The sequence below is a fragment of the Solea solea genome, chromosome 12 (genome assembly GCF_958295425.1).
Source record: "Solea solea chromosome 12, fSolSol10.1, whole genome shotgun sequence".
Classification (NCBI taxonomy): domain Eukaryota; kingdom Metazoa; phylum Chordata; class Actinopteri; order Pleuronectiformes; family Soleidae; genus Solea; species Solea solea.
This window is the reverse complement of record NC_081145.1, coordinates 19564109-19584393: the sequence shown is the minus strand read 5'-3', so window position 1 is coordinate 19584393 and position 20285 is coordinate 19564109. Positions and strand designations below refer to the sequence as shown.

Below are 20285 nucleotides of genomic sequence, written 5' to 3'. Positions count from 1 at the left end.
TGGGGATGTGTTTGCCTTTCTTCTTACCAGCGTGGATTCACATGCGTGTCCTTTTTGTATTATTCATTTCTGTGTTTGGGAGTTCGATTTCAGGATAATGGATGGGATGACATGCTGCAAATGAAGAGGATGATGAAGATACAGTGTATGTGTGTGTGTGTGTGTGTGTGTGCACCTTTGGTAACACCCTGTTTTTGTAAATGTGCCCTGAGGCTCATCATTGTGGGAGTTGTGTTTGGCCTAATGGCTGCATTCTTGGGACTAAATGGAGTGTTCTTAATCCATTGATATCTACACACAAACACACACACTCTCATAGCGAGCTCATGTCTTCCCTCGGGGCCTCTTTGTATGAAGCAGACTGGTGGCCGACGGTACAGACTGTCTCATGTTTGCAAATCTTCTCCCTTTAAAATGTCATCACAAATGTTAACATCCCAGACAGAAAGAGCTGTTGGCATCGGAGCCTTTTTGCATTCTGCATTAAATGTGTATCTGCGCGGCTTCTCTGACATCATCCAGCGAGACACAAAATGTGGAATTTGAGACTGCCTTTCTTTTTTCCTTCTCCCCCTCTTCTCTTTGGCCGCAGCCAGCATTTTTCAGATAATTTTTTTCCCCTCTAGCTGACAGAAAGCACACATTTGGTCTGCAGGCGACACGAGGCTTTGGAAACCATCCTCTGAGTTGTGTGGAGGATCAGCTTCGGTCTGGAATCAGAGAGCGAATGGCCACGAGTTTTTCTCTGTTTCTGCGATATAATCCTCAAAGGATTCACTTGGTCTGTATGATGGTCATATCTAATCTGTACAGGATTGGACTTGTGGGGCAGCGAGTGTGACTAAGCCAAGGTTGTTGCCATGGTTACCTTAGGACCAGGGATAATCATTGGGCCAGGCATCTGGTTTCAGGAAAGGCATAGTGAGAGGTTCAGAACTTCATCACACTTCTGATCTTCATGGCTGGCTGATTCTTCTATGCTGCTCATGAACATTTGATCAACTACTTTAGCTGCATTGGCGCCAACATTACAGTTTCATTGGAATTATAGTGACATTTGTGTGAATTTTACTTTTTATTTGACAATACTGATACTGATCTTCTCAAGTTAAAACAATAGTTTGTCATTAAAGATTGGAAACCGCTAGTGTTGGCTCCGTCAAAAGTAAAAAAGGTAAGATATGACCTTGATTTGTGACCCTATTTTGCCCAATCTTCATCTATAGCGAGTGGAACGGTTCGGTTCAGTATGGTACGTATTGTTGTGCTTTTCCATTAGGAATTGTACCAAAATATTGGCCCCAACCATTCAGTATGCTTCCCTTGGGGTACCAGAGTAAAATGGTATAGTCTGGGAGGAGCTAGACCAGCTCTAGCCACGATAGTCATCAGCTGATTGGTCGACAGAAACACGTAACTTCATTGGGACTGGTGTTTCTTCAATTCCAGCAGTATGTTGTCTGACTGTTTTGTTGAGACAAATAGTCCTTTGTTGTTGTCCTTTGTGTTGTCTGCTGTGTCACGTTCAATGTTGTTGTTTGTTGTCATCGCACTGGTACGTCGTCACTCTACGTATCTTGCTGGCGTCACGTACCGTTCTCAGTCAAATCGAACTGCACCATGATGGAAACACGGCTAAAGAACCTTTTGTTTTCCTCTGTCAGCCTCCAGGTGGAGAGGTGAGCACCAGCTTAGAGGCGTTCTCTTACTGTGTCATCCATTTTTTCAATGACAGAAAGCAGTGGAGCGTTCAGTGCCAGAGGTCTTGACTGGGCAACGTAATCATTTGGAAGCTGGGATTTGCTCCAAATTGAGCTGCTAGTTTCTGTTGTGTCGTCCTAAAACCATAATCCCTAACACATTTGATATAAAGTAAACTTGCATTGCAGTTCACACAGTAGTTCCGCTGTTTTTTCTGGTTTTCCCACATGTTTGTTTTTCAGTGTACAGATCTCACTTCTGCTGCGCAACCTTCAGAATGAACTGTCTGACCACTTCATGGCCGTGTTGTTTCTCACAAACCGCATAGTCTCATTTGGGACGAGGCCTATGTGCTATAATGAAGGGTTGAACCAGCTGTGCACCCTGCAGCGCCCCGTCATTAGCAGGCGTTGCACTTCAGCCACAGCACACACTAAGCTACTTGACAGTTGTCTCTTCTGCTTGTTTTTGTCCTTTGACATCAAGCCTTGAAGGTAATATAGGCAGCCCTGCATCTTTAGACTCTCCAGAGAGTGAAGTACAGTGTGGGGTGCATGTGTATGTGATCTCTGGTATTTTGAATGGGAGGATTGAAAGTTGGTCTTATTCACAGTAGTAGCAAGTTGCCAGTGAGTTAAACTCATACAACCTTCTTAAATAAACCTGACACAATAGACAGCAAAGTGTAATAGGATAAAGAGACGTGTTACTAGTAGCTGTGGGTCAAAATATCGTTTTGGTGATATATCGTCATCCTTCCTCGTGCAATACAATTTTAATTAACAAATGAAGGCGCTCTAAAGTGACAGTTTCACTTGCCGCGTGTAGCTACTTGATGTCTTCTCACGGTGGCGCTGCTCAAACGAATGAGGGGAAACTTGAGCGGAAGTTACTTGGCAGAAGAAGAGGGAGTTCACAGCGGGATAATACATAGACTTCATGCACTTTGTTCTCTATGTTGTGAATAGAGAAATCCCCATTTCTTCAGTTATCGTGATGTATTGCTATATGATTATCTTGCAATATATTGATTATCACAGAATCATTGTATCGTGATATTATTGGTATCGTGGACCATGTATCATGTATCATATGGTATCCCCCGTAGTTAGCAAGGACATTCATTTGGGTACCATTCCACATTTTAAAGAGCCAGCATCCTGCTGCTGTTAGTGTAGTTTCATTTTAATACTGCATGCACATCTCCTGAATTTCCTGGTTGTATTCTAATAAAGAGATTGAGAAATAATTGTATATGGTCATTAAAACATTGCTTTAACAACAAATCTAATGTTGGCCAAGGACGTTTGCACAGTACTATATCATAAGAGGATGTGCTAATCTTTTGCTGGTGTGCACATTTAAACTGACCGAAAACTCTGGGGTGGAAGTGAAAGTGCCATGTTTTCCTCTGCAAGTCACGACTCACTAGAGCAGAAAGAGGACCTTGAAACATCTTCCTCTTTAGCTAATTGAAGACTCATTTCCTTTTTGGGTTTCTGGGTGAGAGGGAGGTTCAATGGTGTGTGTGGTTCAGTCAGAACTGAGAAATTAAATTAACATCTTACGACAGTGAGAGAGTGGAAAAAACGGGGAGGGAGATGATGTGAGCGACTGCCAACAAACCGAGGCAAAGCCCCTTGTATTGTTATTGAGTCCAAGCTGCTTGACTTAGCTGAAACACAGTCTGCTGCACACAATAGGTGAGGCTGAAGCAAACAATACAGGCTTTTCCTCAGAGGACAAATCAAAATGTCAGACGAACCTTTCTCAGAAATTGTACTTCAACTTAACGGAGCGCAATCACCCTCTCCTTAATGAAATATGTCATATTTTTTTATGTGTTTATGTTTTTAAAAAGGTGCTACAGGACCTGCTCTTGTTCAAAGAGGCAGAGGTCAACGCTGGGATCTTCTTCACCTTTTGAGTGAAGCGTCACAAGCCTGTGAACGCACTTTGTGAGAGATCAGACATCTGGTCGGGGGCAAATTCTTCTTCTATTTTTCCAGTGATCTCAGATTTTTGCGTTACCCCCCCTTTCAAAACATGAACTCTGCCTCAGGTTGGATTAAGGCCCAGACAGACATTTGCCATGGGTGACCAACTTTAATTCACCTGTAAATATTAGTTTTCTCTATGATAGTAAACAGTAATCCCAGCCCTTATCCATACCTCTATCCTCCCACTCTGCTCTGTAAAACTATTTATAACCAATTTGTGTTGTAAATGCTCCAGATGTTTGTAATTGAAGTCAGTGGCTGGCTGTGTGTGTGTGTGTGTGTGTGTGTGGGGGGGGGGGGGGGGGGGGTCAACCTTGAAGATCTCAGACCTCCATGTTTGCTCTTCCCCTGTTTGTCTTTGCCGATTGTGGAGGACATGACGGTTCCTCTTCCCATCACTCGGATGGTTCCACTGCTCAGTCAGCACCAGAGTCACAGTGACACAGTCACAGTGACGTCCATCCTGCCTTCTTCACATTTTATTCAACAGTATCAGGAATAACGGTGTGATACATATAAGACTTGTTTTCGTTGATTCTAAAACAATACAGTGACTGCGCTTTTGATTTCTGAAAGAAGCTTTGTCTGTATCAACAAAATCATCCTTCACACAAAACATGGAAGGTTCCACAGAGCCACTGCTTAAATGGCCTCAACAGCACATTCAAAATACCTGCACATGTGGCTGCTTTAGTCTGAGGTTGGCTAAGGAGAACTTCTAAAGAAGACTAAAGCTCGTCTTTTCCCTTTTAAAGGTTAAAGCAATGAAGATAATAACAGTCGGAGGAAATTAACTTGAGCCCCGGCAGACAGCATGTCACTTCAGATTCCAGTAAATCTGTTGAGACTTCAAGAGCCACTGTCAAAAGCAGGGAGCAACATTTTTGCCACAGACATGCGATCCAACAATCCCCCTCTGGTGATCGTCATCTGCCTTCTATTGTTTGAAAGACATGGCGCTGGGATTTCATGTGGCACCCTTGTTTTGCTTTGCATTTCTTTGGTTTCAGGCCATTTCAGTTCTAATGCCCTTCATCTTAAAGCCATTTTGGCTCCACCCACAAATATTGCAAACCACTTTCATGTACTCAAACACATGCACTTTCAATCAAACACACACACACACACACACACACACACACACACACACACACACACACACACACCAGTGCATGCATTAAGGCAGTGTTTCCCAGCCCTGAGGGAACACTGCCCTGCATGTTTTAGATGTTGCCCTGCTCCAACACCCCTGATTCAAACGGTCAGCTCGCTCGTCACCAAGCTCTGCAGAAGCCTGATAACGAGCTGTTCATCTGAATCAGGTGTGTTAGAGCAGGGCAACGGGTTAAACATGCAGGGCAGTGTTCCCTGAGGACCAGGGTTGGGAAGCACTGCATTAAGGGCTGACCTGATTTGTCCCCCCCCCCCCCCCCCCCCCCCACGTCTAAGACATGGTATGTGGACGTGAAGCTGAAATGACAGGCCTGCTGGAGGGAAGCGGCCTAAGGTTCATGTCCTGTACACCGAGGAGCCACATTTTGCGTCCTTACTGAAAGACAAGAGTGACCCCGTTTTCCAAACCAACACATGCACGTGTCGCGACACGTTTGGTTTTCCATAGGCTGACATTGTTGCCGCTATTGGTGCCAGATTGTCACTGCTTTGATGTTCCCAAATGCCCCGTACCCCTCCATTTATTACAGTACAAAAGTGATGCATATGGCACTGTAGCTGTTACGTATTATACCCAGACTCTGTATAAAACTGGAAAATATAGGAGTAGAAAGAAAAAAAGCTGTTTCAAATTAGAGGTTAAAAAAGAATTGCACCCTTTGTAGTCATTTAAGACATTCTGACAATTTACATGTTGGACCTTTTACAGACGATCATAAACAAGGCAGTTTAGAGTGAGTACTACCGTATGAAAAGCCGTGTTCTCAAAACAGTTTGTGTCTCTAATTTCAGGCCCTATTCTCACATTCATATCAGTCTCCTTGACAGATAGAGCTCTTTAGCTCTGCAACAGGAATAAAGACCGGTGTTTATCTGAGCATTGATTGTTTGAAAATGAAAAATGTGGACGTCTAATGCACAAAACAGTGAGGCCAATATCGATCGGCGTCCAACAGACACAAGTCTCGGCACAGAACTGTGGGGCCAGCGTGAAAAAGGGGTGGAAACTGGAGGATCAATGAGGATGAGGGAAGCATGAGTGACTCTGTGACCTTGGTGAGGTGGATGTTTGGAAAGTAGGACTGTTCATTTTGGGTATCTGTAGAGCAGATACAGGCACAAATGATTGTACCTCTGTGGTCGCTATGTTGACATTTCAGACGCAGGTTTCCTCACTTAAGCTGTAGCCTGTGTGTCTTGAGTCTTGTCTGTTGTTTCTGTCTGCCTTATTAAGTTCTACGGTTTCATTTTCCACAGTTCTGTGGTGTTCAGTAGTACCTCAGCAATAACTCTGCTGGATGGTGCTAAGCTGACTGTACCTCGGAGCCAAAGCTGTGGGCAGATCCTCTCTTCTTCTTCTTCTTCTTCTGCAGAAATCCTCTGCAAAGTCGCTTTAATGCAAACACATTTAGGGCTGTTTCTATTGGCCTTGTTCAGATTGTTGGGGAGAATCATTCAATCAATCGCGTTTACTTTAAAGTCGGCGTGACAACTGCGAGACAGGAGCAGGAGGTGTTTGGTATAAGCTCCCTGGAAATTGAACCATCTTAATGGTTAAAGATGGTTAAAATAATGATGCAGCTAGATTTTGAAAGTTTAGAATAAATTCTATAACTCTCCCATTCTGGCTTCCCTCCACTGGCTCCCAGTCCACAACAGGGTGCCTAACAAAAGAACACAGTGCATTTTAAATGGCTGCATCTGTTCAAGTTTGTTAAAACAATAAATAAACTTTATAAAGCCACTATTTGGTACATATCGATCTTTTAATCTGCTGTAATAATGAATTTGAATGACAATACATCAAGTTAAAGGCTTTTCTCAGCGAATGTCCAGCTTAACTCGAGGCTTAAGTTTTTACACAGTAGCAGCTCCCAAATTACGGAATGACAAGCCTCATCACTTCCTGTTTTTAAGTCTGACTTATCTTATCTCTTATCTTTTCTCTTTGGCATTGGACTATGTGTGAGTCTGACTGTGTGTGACCTACCTCTCACTTGTTTTGGTGTGTGTGTGTGTGTGTGTGTGTTGTGTGTGCTCAGTTTGTGTTTTTAAATGTTTGCTTTATTGTTGTACACCACTTCGGTGAACAATGTTGTTTTTAATACGTTTGCATCCTGCCATTGTCTTTATCAGTAACTTCATGTAGACAGAACACACATTTTCTCTGACGTGATGTTTGAGTGATGACTGTGTGAAATGACACAGTGGACACACGCTGCAGAAGTCTCTGTTGGTCGGACTGAACATCAGGCAGAAGGCCTGCAGGACACGCCCCTCCATCCTGCAGGGAGGTTGACATTTTGTCTCTGCTCACAGGCTGAGATCAATAACGACTCACTGCTCATCACTTATAGAGAGTTATCTGTGTCTCCTGGGCTTTGGTTTGCTCCATCCACAAATGTTTTTACCTCTTTACCAGTGTAGTCAATTCAAATGTATGTGCTGGAGGTTTTTTTATTCAGTTTCACCATTCTGTAATCAGTGGCTGTGTGTTTGTGTTTGATGGGTTATTGATAAGTTATCACTGGGTCTGTTGTTGATGAGCAGGAAGTGTGGGCATTTAAAGTGTTCTTCTCTACTCTGAAAACACAGTTTACCACTAACTACGGCTAATTCAAGATAATATATACAAGATGACATATTAACGTAATTAAAAATGCCATATTACATATACAGATTTATATAGTTTTCATCTTCTTCCTCATTTGGTGATTGTTTGGCGTCAGTGTGAATTATCTGAGATTACGATTGTATGTTCTAATGCAGACTAATTCATTTTTTTTTACAAACTTGGCTACTGCTAGATCTACAGCTGCCTTTTTAGCTCAAAAAATAATCCTATCAAAAGGAGACGGAGACAGAAGGGAGTGTTTTGGGAAATAAAAAAATGTAACCTTGTTAAACTAAAAAAAAAAAGCTTTTTCCATTAAGATCCTTGACTCGAGACAATGTAAGATGACCCAATAATAATATCACTTAAAGAGGATTCAAGATGGCATATGCCACAAATTTACTCCAATCAACATGTAACCATAGCAACAGATGCTCAGATGACGACAGATTGTAGCAAGGAGGGAGTCTTCAATCAATACAGCTCCCGGCAGTGACGGCAATGTACTCTGTGTGTGTGTGTGTGCGTGTGCGTGTGCCTGAGGTTGTGTGCGTGTGTGTGTGTGTGTTGGCCTGTTAAAGATTCCCATTTGGGGGATGATATCACTGTGACCTGCACACACACGTACAGGATTCACACACACATGCACGACCTACACACACACACACACACACACACACACACACACACACACACACACACACACATAGGTGCCTGCTCTAAATGCCAATACTGCGCATGCGTGTTGTGAAGGAAGAATGCACCCTCTCTTCTCCTCTCCTCTCCTCTCCTCTCCTCTCCTCTTCTCTTCTCTCCTTCCCTCTCACACACGATGGAAACACATTTCTTGCACAGTATGTCAATTCAGAAGGGGCAACTTGTGCACGTATACAGTATTTGTTTTCTGTTTCAAATTCACGGGTGGACCTCAGTGTGCTGCTGTGTGACTCTGTTATGTTATGTTTTCAGACTCATTTTCTGTGTGTGTGTGTGTGTGTGTGTGTGCGTGTGGCCTCAGTTCCTCTGGAATTCAGGGATACACACCCACCCACACACACACACAAGGCATTTATTATTACACAGTATATATTTTTTCAATTTAAACCATTAACTTTCCAGTGAATGTTTGCCTGAACACATTTTCACTTGTTCACTAACACTCACACTGACACTTAACTTGTGTGTTCGCTCCCCAAAAGAGAGCTGAGCTTCCCCCAGTGAGTGAAAGTCAAAACAGGAACATTTCTAATGTTAAACTGAAAGATAAATCTATAATATCTCATTGAAATGTATAGTTTTTAATGACCATCCTGTCATGAGTGACTGCCACATACTTGAGGACATGAGTCGGGATGTGTTGTTTGTGTCTGTGCGTCATTGCGATAGTTTAATTTTTCATATCCACGCTGACGTAGGAAGTCTAATGTCTTCATTTCTTTTCTTTACGCCACGTCTTAAGATGCTAAAAATGCTCAGCCAGTCGTCCAAACTCATCTGGGACAGCTAATGATACAGCTGTTGATAACACTTCAAATATGATGGGATCTATTGTGCATGTGGAAGGAAAAATGACACAAGATGCTCTCAGTTCCTACAGAGCAGATGTGCACATCTGGCCTGTTGTTGTTGTTGGTACATGAAGAGGTTTTTCTCTTCTTGTGTCAGGGGGAAGACGTTGAGGAATAGGGAAAAAATGTCACTGGTTTATGTCCTTCACACACACTTTTGTCTCGGATATGATGCAACTTTGTGTTTGCGGATATTTTCTGACCTTTAAAAATGTCAGGTTTAGATACAGAAACTGTAGCCAAACAAAGATGAAAAAGAGGATGATGAAATATGAAATATATAATATTTACTATGACAAATCCAGGACTCTTGAAGTTACTGTGTTGACGCTTCCATTTGTGCAGCTGACTCGCACGTCTGAAGTCCGAGGCCGATGGTGAGGTGTGAGAACACAGGGTGCGCTTGGCGAGTGTAAGTTGGTGTTTACTGTCCCCGCAGAGCAGCAACAGAAGCCACAGGCCGAGATGAGGGTTGAACCTGCAGACAGTTAAATTAACCCCCCTGTCAGTCTCCCGTTCTCCTCATTCTACGCAAACCCCGGGTTTGATTAAAGTTCAGCACAATCCTCAAGTTCGGGATGAAAAGGGAAACGCACGCCTGTGCTGAAAGACGTGGAGTGAATGTATGTGTGGTTGAGTGTGTGGAGCCGTGCGCAGGAATGCTGAGGTTTGGTGTTTATTGCTCTTGTACTGGTGAGAAGTGACTGTGTGAGAGGAGGGGGTGTTGCTGTTTACCAGCCAGACTCTGAAGACCTGCAAGACCAGCCTCTCATCTGCATTTAATATCTTTGGATGTGTGCCGGGCCCAGACAGATTTCTGTGTTTTTATATGATCTTAAAAGCTCCTTCTCTCTCCTCTAATGTATTATGGGTTTTTTTCTTTTTTAGAAGCACAGTAATTTACTGCATGTTTGCTGCACAGCTGCCTCAGGAACACTATCAGCTTTTATTCCGTTTCTGTACCAAATAAAGATCTGGAGATGTAGCGGCATAAAAGATGAGAGACCTACCAAGGTCCTTGAAAAGAAACAGCTGTGGTGCCTTTGAACAGCTGAGATAAATGAGATGTTCATGAGTCACAAGATCTGAGTCCAAGTTAAACCGAAAATCTTTTTTTATTAAAGATCACATCTCGATTTTTTTCAGGAACCACAGACGCTAAACTCAGGAACAACGCGAGGGACAAAAGCAATTGATCCTGTTTGTGTTTCTTCAGCATCTGAAGAAGTTGGTAAAACAAGTTGTAATGTTTGGTCATGGCTCCTGGGCCAGTGGTGAGTCAACATCTGGAACGGGAACAGTTTTTGGCCAAAAAACAAAATTGAACTTAAGTTATTGCTGCCATTACAAGGAAAGCTGCTTGAGAGTGTGCTGTGCCAAATCCAACATTCAACACAACAGTCTATAAAAAAACATATAATACTCTAAATAAGAACATATTTTATTCTTGAACTATGAAATAAAACACAAACAAATATGTCCCACAAAAGCAATGATAAACATAAAGCAGTGAATCACTGGAGGTCTCTTATAGTTGCATACATCAGGTTTTTCCAGAGTCTAGACTTTAGACTGGAAAAAAGCAGAAGATGTTTGTTTAAGACAAAACATTGGATTAACAATAATCCACTTTGGGATATAAATGCTGAAAGTGTTGAGACTTTAGAGAAGAGGTGTGTGAAAACGGTGAGGCGTGTGGTGCAGGAGGATCAGTGGGTTGTCTGCTAACCAGAATGTCAGTGGGTTGATCCCCAGCTTCACTAGACTACATGCAGAAGCATCTCAGGGCAAAATTCTGAGCCCCAAATGGCTGTGTGAATGTTCATGTGGGAGAAAACAGCACTGAATATAGAAAAGTGCTCTATAAATATCCACTGTGTAAAAATTTGGTGAAATTATAATATATTATACTTAATTTTTTGAATTTAAGTGTACAATATCATTTTATAATTTATATCAGGACCTCATTTTGGACCACTGTTATTATCTGTCATGATCATGATCACTGTCAAGTCATGATCAGAATCAGAATACTTATACATGTACAGTTAGAAGAAAGAAAGTACCAAATATTATAGAAAAATAGAAATATTACAATAGAGTAACAAAGCAAAAGGCGGGGGATATATATCCCACAGAAAAATAAGACCCATGCCTCCTATAAACAGTCTATAATGCATGAAATGTAAGTACAATACTCCTTATTATTAAACAGCGCAGCATGTGACAAATAAGAACATGGGTAGCAGTTAAACTCTGTACAGAATGTGCTGATATGGGAGTGTGCAAAATATTGTTATGTGTAGTTAATGCTGTTAAAGGAGGAGGAGTTATGAGTCTGAACGCAGCAAAAGAACAACACTGCATTTATCTGAACATAAAAACAAGGGAATGCACTCAATAATGCAACAAAGAAAGAAAGAAAAACACCGCAGTTAATGGACACACGTGACCACAGAGGAGACATTGTGGATCAGGCCACAGGGTTGTTTTCTGGGAAGTTATGGTGGGTAATTAATTTGCCAATACCTGAGAGCAACCAGAGGCACTTTGAAACTGAAGCTCTCTGATATGAGACAATTCCTGCAACTCATTGTCCCAGAGCCGGATCTTACGTGAGTTTAACAAATGTCCATCAACATTGACAGTAAAACAACCACACTCTCTGAAGAAGACCGGCTCTCAGTGGTCCTGACCCAGAGCTGAACCCGCCCACCAGTCACATGACGGGCACACTGTCCGTAAGACATCCTCTACTCTTTCAGCTTCTCCTCATTTCAGAGCTCTCGCTCATTCCTCCACTTGTGTCTGTCCGCGGCCTTATCTCCACGTGTTGTCAGCGCTTCACATTCAGCCATGTCAAAACAAGAGGGCAGAAGACATTTAGGCTCTGTCACGTCACCACCTCCTTCTTTATTATCTTTAATCTAATTTGTCTTTGTGTCTGACTCGTATGACAGGTTCATCCATCATCATCATCATTGAAAAACTCTGTTTTTTTTAGCTGTAAATGCCAAACGGACAGCATTAAAGAATTATGGAGTAGAGTAGAGCTGCAACTAACGAGAAGACTAAGAGACTGTTCAGGGAGTTTTAGCGGTGTCTAAAAAATATGGCTTAATAATGCACCATAGAGTGATTTAAATGATTTATTTGCACTTTAACACCCATTCACTCATGACTTACTATGAGGTCCCCGAGATGTCTTTGTCCCTTTCATCTGTGGATGCAGAAATTCACTGAAAAGCTCTGCAAAAAATCGAATATTCTTATGTTGAAGGTTAAAATTGATGTAAATCATTGGTTAATAATAAATGGGTGAGTTTTTCTCATGCCTACTGTTGCTGACTATTGTTCTCTGTTTAAGTAATATCACTTGATCAAGCATATTCTAATAATCCACACTACAAAACAAGTAATTAAAGTATGTATGATTCGTGCTGATATCGGTATCGGCCAATACTCAATGCTGAAATATTGGTATCGTATCGGAAGTGAAAAAGTTGTATCAGGACAAACCCAGTCAGCACCACCTCATGTGATTTGTCAGAGCCTCAGAGCTGGTATTTAACCTTGACTCCTCTCTCTGAGCTTTGACCTCTGAGGACTATCCATCAGTTCCCACTCCTCGTCGCCTGAAGGGTTAAACACAACCTCCTGTCTCCTCTTGAGGCTTCTCAGCTTTGCTGGTTCCCAAAGCCTCTCGGTTCATTTTCTCCACACTGCTCGATCCTCTGCTCCTCTCAGAAGAGTTTACAGGGGTGGTGTCAGTTCAGCGTGGGGTTGCAGGTTTCTAGGCAACAAAGCAGCCTGGGAAGAATTAATATTGCTGTATATCAATTTTGGGAGAAAGGGTCATATCCCAAAGTAGGGATTTCACCTACTCTGCTGTCGTTTAAACTAGTAATCTGCAATATCCTTTTTTCTTTGGTTCTCTCATCATAGTGAATGTTATTTATTATTTATTATTTGTGCAGCAGAGTGACTTATACCTTTTAATAGCAATGAATTCTGAATTAGTGCAGCTGCAGAGCTTTTTTTATTGAAAGCTGCTGCAGTAACCGTACTTTCTCACATTTTTCTGTAGGCGTGTCTCATGTTAGCGTATCTGTATCTGTCACTCCTTGTCATTGCGACATTCGCTTGTCTTCTGACCGTGAGGGCTTGAAGACAAATGTCAGAGCGTCCTATCTTCCACCTCATTGAGCTGGACTCACGGCCGAGGCCAGATAACCGATGAGGGCAGGTCAGCCGGAGGCTTATAGCTGCTGAGTTCTTAATTCAGATTGAAAAAAAGAAAAAAGAAAAACCAGCTGTGTGTGTGGATCATTAACACATGGTCAGGTGTTGTCCAGCAGTGCCAATAATGCATGGAGGTCTGGATCGAAACATTTGCTGGAGTTGGCTGCTCACAGTATCATAAACGCAGTGGGAGATAGTCGGGTGGGATGCTTTCACAGCAGCAGGAGGATCTTCTTCGGATCCAGATGAGGGGCTGGACCTTGGCTTGAATATGCAGGAAGCAGAACACTCGCCCATTTACTTGCTGTGGATCCAGCTGTGTTCTCTCATGAGCTCACTGCAATATTAACTGAAGATTATACCAGGGAGCTGGCAGGAGAGTCTCCAGCGGTTCTTCTCGTGCGCAGGCTGATAATGGATTTAGTTTTACTGCACACACACACCCTTTAGTTATCTTCCTTTTTGTCACACCAGTCATGAACACACACATACTGGACACAGGAGCAGTGGGCAGCACTTATCGGTTCCCGGGGAGCAATGGAGGCTGGGTACCTTGCTCAGCTCTTGACCTGTGCCAGGATTAGATATCAAGTAGATCGCCAAGAGAGTCAATAGTCAAGATATAAAAACCACTACAATTTTCTCTAATAGCGCACTTGAGGTGCGATGTGTTTTGCAGTCTTGAGTAACACAACCACTCCCTCTCAAGGTTGGTACAAGCCGTCAGTCAGCTGTGTTTTCGATCACATGGGGACTGAAGGAGGTGACATTTCAGAGCTGTAATCACAATCTAATAACACCGTGATCCTTAAGCTTAAGGCTATCACATCATCAGATGCTCATACCTTCCCATGGCTAACCTCAGAGAATATTTGCGTTAACACAGCCTCTCCCAACATTTGCCAGAGACTCTCTGGAGTTCGGCGCGTGCCTGAAAGTAGCGTCAGCGTCTCTAATCGTCCACAAGACATTAGAATTTGCTCTTTTTTTAAATATGTACTCTGCTTCTTTATTTGTGAAACAAACACCCAAAAGGAAACTGTTAGACTGCACGTATGGGCGGCGGATTCTAGCTCTATTTACATTTACGTTTTTGCATAAGAGACGTGACGCTCTGCCCTTTTACTCATGTGAAGAGCTCATTAGTGTTCCAGTGGTGCTGGTGTATAGGGAGTGTTGAGTCTTCTCTTCTCTGATCTGCGTCTGTTTCTCCTCTTTCATCCTGCACAGTTCACGCCTTTGTTTCATACAGATACCCAGCTGTCTCCTCCTCTTTCTCTCTCTCTCTCTCTCTCTCTCTCTCTGATGTGCTCCTTCAGCGGTCAGGATCACTCAGACAGCAGGAGGGAGCGGGAGGGTCTGTCTGGGATGCTCGAACGACAACTGACTGGCTCATCCTCTTCTTTCTCCCTTGTCTCTGTTTAGCATGTGCAGATGTGCTGAGAGAGCTCTTGATGACATTATCCACATAGGGAAAGGAAGTCTTGATTTTAGGAGTAACGGTAGGCTAGTTTTCATTCAGATTGTGTTGGAAATTGTGAAAATGTCATTAATTTCAGGTCCCTTATTTTTGATGTCATGTCCTGCCCTTGCATTCTGGTTCCTAGGAAACCGCTATGAAAACAAAATGCAACGTCATGAGTGGAAGAGAAATGTAACAAGGTGAAGACAGTTCATTTTCAGAGATGAATAAGAAAGAGGAAGAGACGGCATGAGACAGGTGAAGCCAGGTAGAAATACAGTGTGTGTCAGTTACTTTGTGGATTTCTTTAGTTTGGGATTGTTAGTCGTTGTCAGTCATTGTCAGGGTTTTTGCATTTTCTGTGTTGTGACCGTTGCACTATGCTTCAATTCTGGTGCAAAGGTCAGAGCCTCTGTTTCCCAATGTTAGAAAAGAAATAGAACTGAATAGAAAACACAGACTCTGCATTTGTCCGTTATCTGAGATTCATGTGAAGACTCTATATTAAACATTTGAAAAAGCAGATAAAAATTATAAAAAAAACCCAGAGATAATGACATGGAAAATGTAATTATAACTTATCTGTATCACCTTACCCCCTGAGTTATTATAAACATAAAAACAATCTGTTCATAAACATCATTTAAGAAAATATATAATCATACACCTGCGGATATTCCTCATTGTTTGTGTGAGACAAAACTCAAAGGCTCCGTTTTCCACCGCTTGATTTCTGTCTCATGATCGTCTTATTCAGTATTTCTCCCAAATGACATCTCCATCGTTGAAGTATGTGGAACTCGCCGGAGTGTGTCAGTCAAAAAAGAAAAAGGGAGGGAAAATGGAGTGCTGTGTCCACTATCAACAGGGAAGTGGTGAATTACACCATTGTACTCTCATTACAGCCACTTTTGTGTGGGAGGTGGCAGCTGTTAATCTTGGCACACGGCTGGAGACCTTGGATTATCACATGAGTGCACACACACACACAGGGAGCTAAAGGCTGCCACTGTTCCTCATTGTTTTGGATAGCTATCACTTGTTGTCTATTTGATTTGGTCTCATGCTCTTCTTTTGTGGTGATCGTGACAGTGCTTAGCTTTTAACGATCACACACAGAAAGCCCATTGAGTTGTGTGCTCTGTCATGGGACCCGTGAAATTGCCTTGACTCTTCTGTCCCTGTTGTGATGACATGAAGTGAATTTTTCCTTTGAACCCTTGTTGTTGTTGTTGTTGTTGTTGTTGTTGTTGTTGTTGTTGTGCTGCTTTGCCACCATCATGTTTAACCGCTCCCTTCTTCCCCCCTTTCTCACCTGTGTCCTCCTGTAGTTGGGATGTCCTGAGTCAGTCCTCCGGGCCCAGAGAGCGGTGTGCTGATGGGACCTGCTGCGCCACCATGAGCTTACAAGATGGCAGCTGCGGCTACGCCAGCAGCGCCAACATGGCCACCGCCACTGGCAGCATGCGGCGGCGCCTGGAGGACCAGGAATTCACCCTGCGCGTCTATCCGGGCTCCCTGGCTGAGGGCACCATCTATTGCCCCGTCGGTGCCCGCAAGAACACCACAGCTGCTGAAGCCATCGAGTGCCTCATTGACCGGCTGCATCTGGAACGGACAAAGTGCTATGTGTTGGCTGAGGTGAAGGAGTTCGGTGGGGAGGAATGGATCCTGAACCCGGGCGACTGCCCTGTCCAGCGGATGATGTTATGGCCGCGCAGTGCTCTGGAGAATCGCAGCGGCCTGGGCAGCGGCGACGACTACCGCTTCCTCCTGCGGGAGAAGAACCTGGATGGATCTATTCATTATGGGGGCAGCTTGCAGATGTGGCTGCGAGTGACAGAGGAGCGCCGCCGCATGGTGGAGCGGGGTTTCCTTCCCCAGCCTGCGGGGAGCAACCCTCCGTCCGACCTCTGCGCTCTGCCCGAGCTAACGGAACGCGCTATTTTGGAAAGCCTTCGCGCACGTTTCCGCCAGGAGAAGATCTACACTTACATTGGGAGTATTCTTATTGTGATTAACCCTTTCCAGTTCCTGCCAATCTACAATCCTAAATATGTCAAACTGTACGACAACCACGCACTGGGGAAGCTGGAGCCTCATATTTATGCTGTTGCTGATGTGGCATATCATGCCATGCTACAGCGAAGGAAAAACCAGTGCATTGTAATTTCCGGTGAAAGTGGGTCTGGGAAGACCCAAAGCACCAATTTCCTTATTCATCACCTGACTGCACTCAGTCAGAAGGGGTTCGCCAGTGGGGTGGAGCAGATCATCTTGGGAGCCGGGCCAGTGTTGGAGGTAAGAAACTAACGGCACCTGCACTATTTCAAGAAACACTACCAGTAATAACACTGATTGAATATTGCCTCTGAATCTCAAATCAAATCACAGCATAGATTATTTGAATGCGTTTATCATAGTAAGGCCGAGACCTTTCAATGTTATAGAAAGAAAGAGAAACCCCACAGGTCACATGATGAGCTAGAACTTGCGGTATTTCATTGTAGGAACCCTTTTGTTAACTGTGGAACAAATGTAGTTCCTACTTCTCAGTCAAGCAAACAGGAATACCCAATTAAGGGGCAGGAAGGGAACTTTTAAGATGTAGTTTTACTGTAGTTCCAGATTTATTTCCTGAGTGTAGTTAGTTCCTGTGACCATCTGTTGGAAAATGGCCAAAAGTTAATCTTGTAAACCCTGAGTTGGGTTCCTGGGTTCAGTTTGAGGCAGCTGTTTGGCAGCAAAGATGTTCTTCTTGAGATGAAGACTTGCTGTAGTGCTACACCCCCCTTCATTTAGGAGTGATTGCTGTATTATTGTTGTCATGTGTTTCTTGTCATCTAATATGGTATAGCTGCATGCACGCGAGCTCAACCTAAGCTGAATGTGACTCATGTGTTGTGAGGAAGTGACAAAAGCCTGATGGAGTCTGAGGAGAAGTCAGAAGGCTATTTCTCTGCCAGTGGAATGTCATTTTATGAGACTAGGCATGAAGTGGATTATAGAAATGTCCTTCTGAAACGGGAAATGTGTCCACATGAAGGGAAACCTATATTTAGCCCTGGATTTAACACATATGACCTTATATACTGTATATATTATGTGACCCAGAAATAGGGTTTTTCTGTAGTGTCCAAAATCTGCATTGATGCGGGGAAAAATAATGGAATGCTGCCTAATCCGACCTGGATTATAATTCAATAATGGATTATGAAGATTGGTTGGGAATGTCGTTTTCCCATTTAACCTTTGTCAGATTCAAGGACACAATGCTCTCGACTGCTTGATGCGTCTGTGAGCTTCTGAACACTTGTTGTTTTCTGGCTGCCATTTTGTCCCGCCGTTCACAGCTTCCTGTCAGGACGTATGGGAATGTCACGTCAGCGCGCAGCTGTGCATGTTGACACCATGTGGGTCCCGTGTGGGTGTCTGTACAGTGCAAATGAGGCTGTCGCACGGACAGTTGGATATATGGTGTGTCATCTGGAAAACATGAATCACCTTTCAAGATCCTCTCGCCGCTTCCAGGGGGAAAGAAACCTGCGACTGCAGCTGCTTTAATGTTTATACTATTGTTACATAAAGAATAAATGGTCTCTGGTCTCTTTGTTTAAAATGCCAGACAAGGTAACATAGAAGCGTTGGCGGACTTCTGCTTTATATAATACCATATGAATCTCTGACTGGTAGCATCAGGACATCGCTGCGGTCGAGCCTGCACCAACACATGGTCTGTTTCCAGTCGCACTTCTCTGCAGGTGATGATTTGACAGTGATTACTGAGAACCTGTCAGATGTCTGAGGTGCCACAGAGGACAGAGGAACATTACATTCTGAGGAACTAGATATCGTCCTTTGGTTCTGTGTGGTGTGTGTGTGGTGTGTGTGTGGGGGGGTATGATTGTGTCCCGTATGATCACTTCCCCATCAGTCACTTGTCTGACCAAGGTGTAACAAACAGATTCAATGTTACAGAGACAAACAAGCAAAGAGAGACACGATATAACACAGAGTACAGCGTATGCATTACAGTCTATTTTCTACATTGACAGTGTTGATGCATAAAGGGCAGTTTGCTGTTTTATGATGTAAGTAGAGGACTTGAATTTTCCTTTATTAAAGAGATTTATTATTACCACGCTAATAAAGGAACATGCAGTTTTGGAGCTGCATGTTGGTGGATATTGTTTTCTTTGAACGGACATAAGGTTGCTCTTTCCATTTGTTACCAGTCTTTGTGCTAAGCTAACTTTACTATCTTCTGCATGTAGCTTCACATTAATTTGAAACATTAAGAGTTGAACCTCTGCAGTGGATCTAAATGTGGTGTGCAGTCCATGCATTCGTCAAAACTTTTATTGAACTGCCAATTTTGGAAGCCACAATTGCCAGTTGCAAAAATATGTATACTAATACAGTAAATGGACAAATAGCTGTGGAAAGGGACTGTCCTACAAACCAAACAATTCTTATTCCAGTTTATGCAGCAATAATTGAAGAAGTCATTACTTAACAGTGTTCCAGCTCCATCGTTTTCTATCCATCATCCAACAGCACATTTAGGGCGCATTCACACCAGGATAGTCCTGGGGGGGACTTGATTTGGCGGGGAATTTCACACCTTCATTTGGTTTGGTCCATTCTCATACTGCTCTAGGCAGCGAGCTATCCTCACGTCCTCTCTTTGGTTCGCTGGATAGTCCGTTTGCATTTCCCACTCTAAGCAAACTGCACTAGGGTTCCATGCAAACAAACCGAAACCCGGGCCAGAGTTTGCTTATTTGGTCTGCACCAGTGTTCGGATGAGCTTTCACACCTGCCCAAATGAAGCGGACTATCCAAGGAACTGTGCGAAAACGGCCTTAAACATCTACCGTGAACTATTTTCCTGTGAGCTGTAGTTTTTCCCAGCTCACCTCGACAGCTGAACACAAAGTCCACATTAATGCCCTGTTTGCATTACATGCACAACAGCTGGATAATAGACATTCTATGTATTATGGGCTGCTGTGAATGCCCCAGGGTCTCACATGTTTCTATGAGAAGCAACTCTCTGCCAAGGCACAAAGCTGCGGAGCTGAACCAGTCGAATACTTTAGTTTCCACAAGTTGTAATGCCTATTACAGAACCGTTCCCTTCTGTCAGATGCTGCCACCACTGCATTTAGACTTTGTGGATGTTTGAATGTTTGCCCCGAGGCAGAGTCAGGCTGAAAATATGAAGTTGGCATGGCTGCTTAGATAGATTATAAATACATCAGAGAAGAAGTTTTGGAATTCCAGCAAATGTGCTGCTTTCCCCAGTGTGATAGTAACTGACAGATTCCCTTTGTTGCACTGTGTAAAAATACTTTCTCTGTTTAAACTAATGCCTGTAAATATGCTTTTTTTTTTTTTAACATTTGCAAATATAGAGTGCAACTCTTTATAAACCTGTGTATTCGGACTATATGTTCCAGCAAGTGCATGTGGACATAGCAACAAGATCAGGTATCTGTTGTTTCAAATGTGTATATATATAG

General features: G+C 43.1%; 1 protein-coding gene across 7 annotated transcripts in view; it reads left to right on the top strand.

Moving 5' to 3' along the window:
- Positions 1–20285, top strand: part of LOC131469629 (unconventional myosin-IXAa-like) — a 120377-nt gene that overhangs the window by 14653 nt on the left and 85439 nt on the right. For all 7 annotated transcript variants that reach the window (XM_058644811.1, XM_058644808.1, XM_058644810.1 and 4 more), the window contains exon 2: positions 16092–17061. In XM_058644811.1, coding sequence (XP_058500794.1) covers positions 16159–17061 — 903 coding nt within the window. In that variant the 5' untranslated portion in view covers positions 16092–16158. The remainder of the gene's footprint in view (positions 1–16091; positions 17062–20285) is intronic.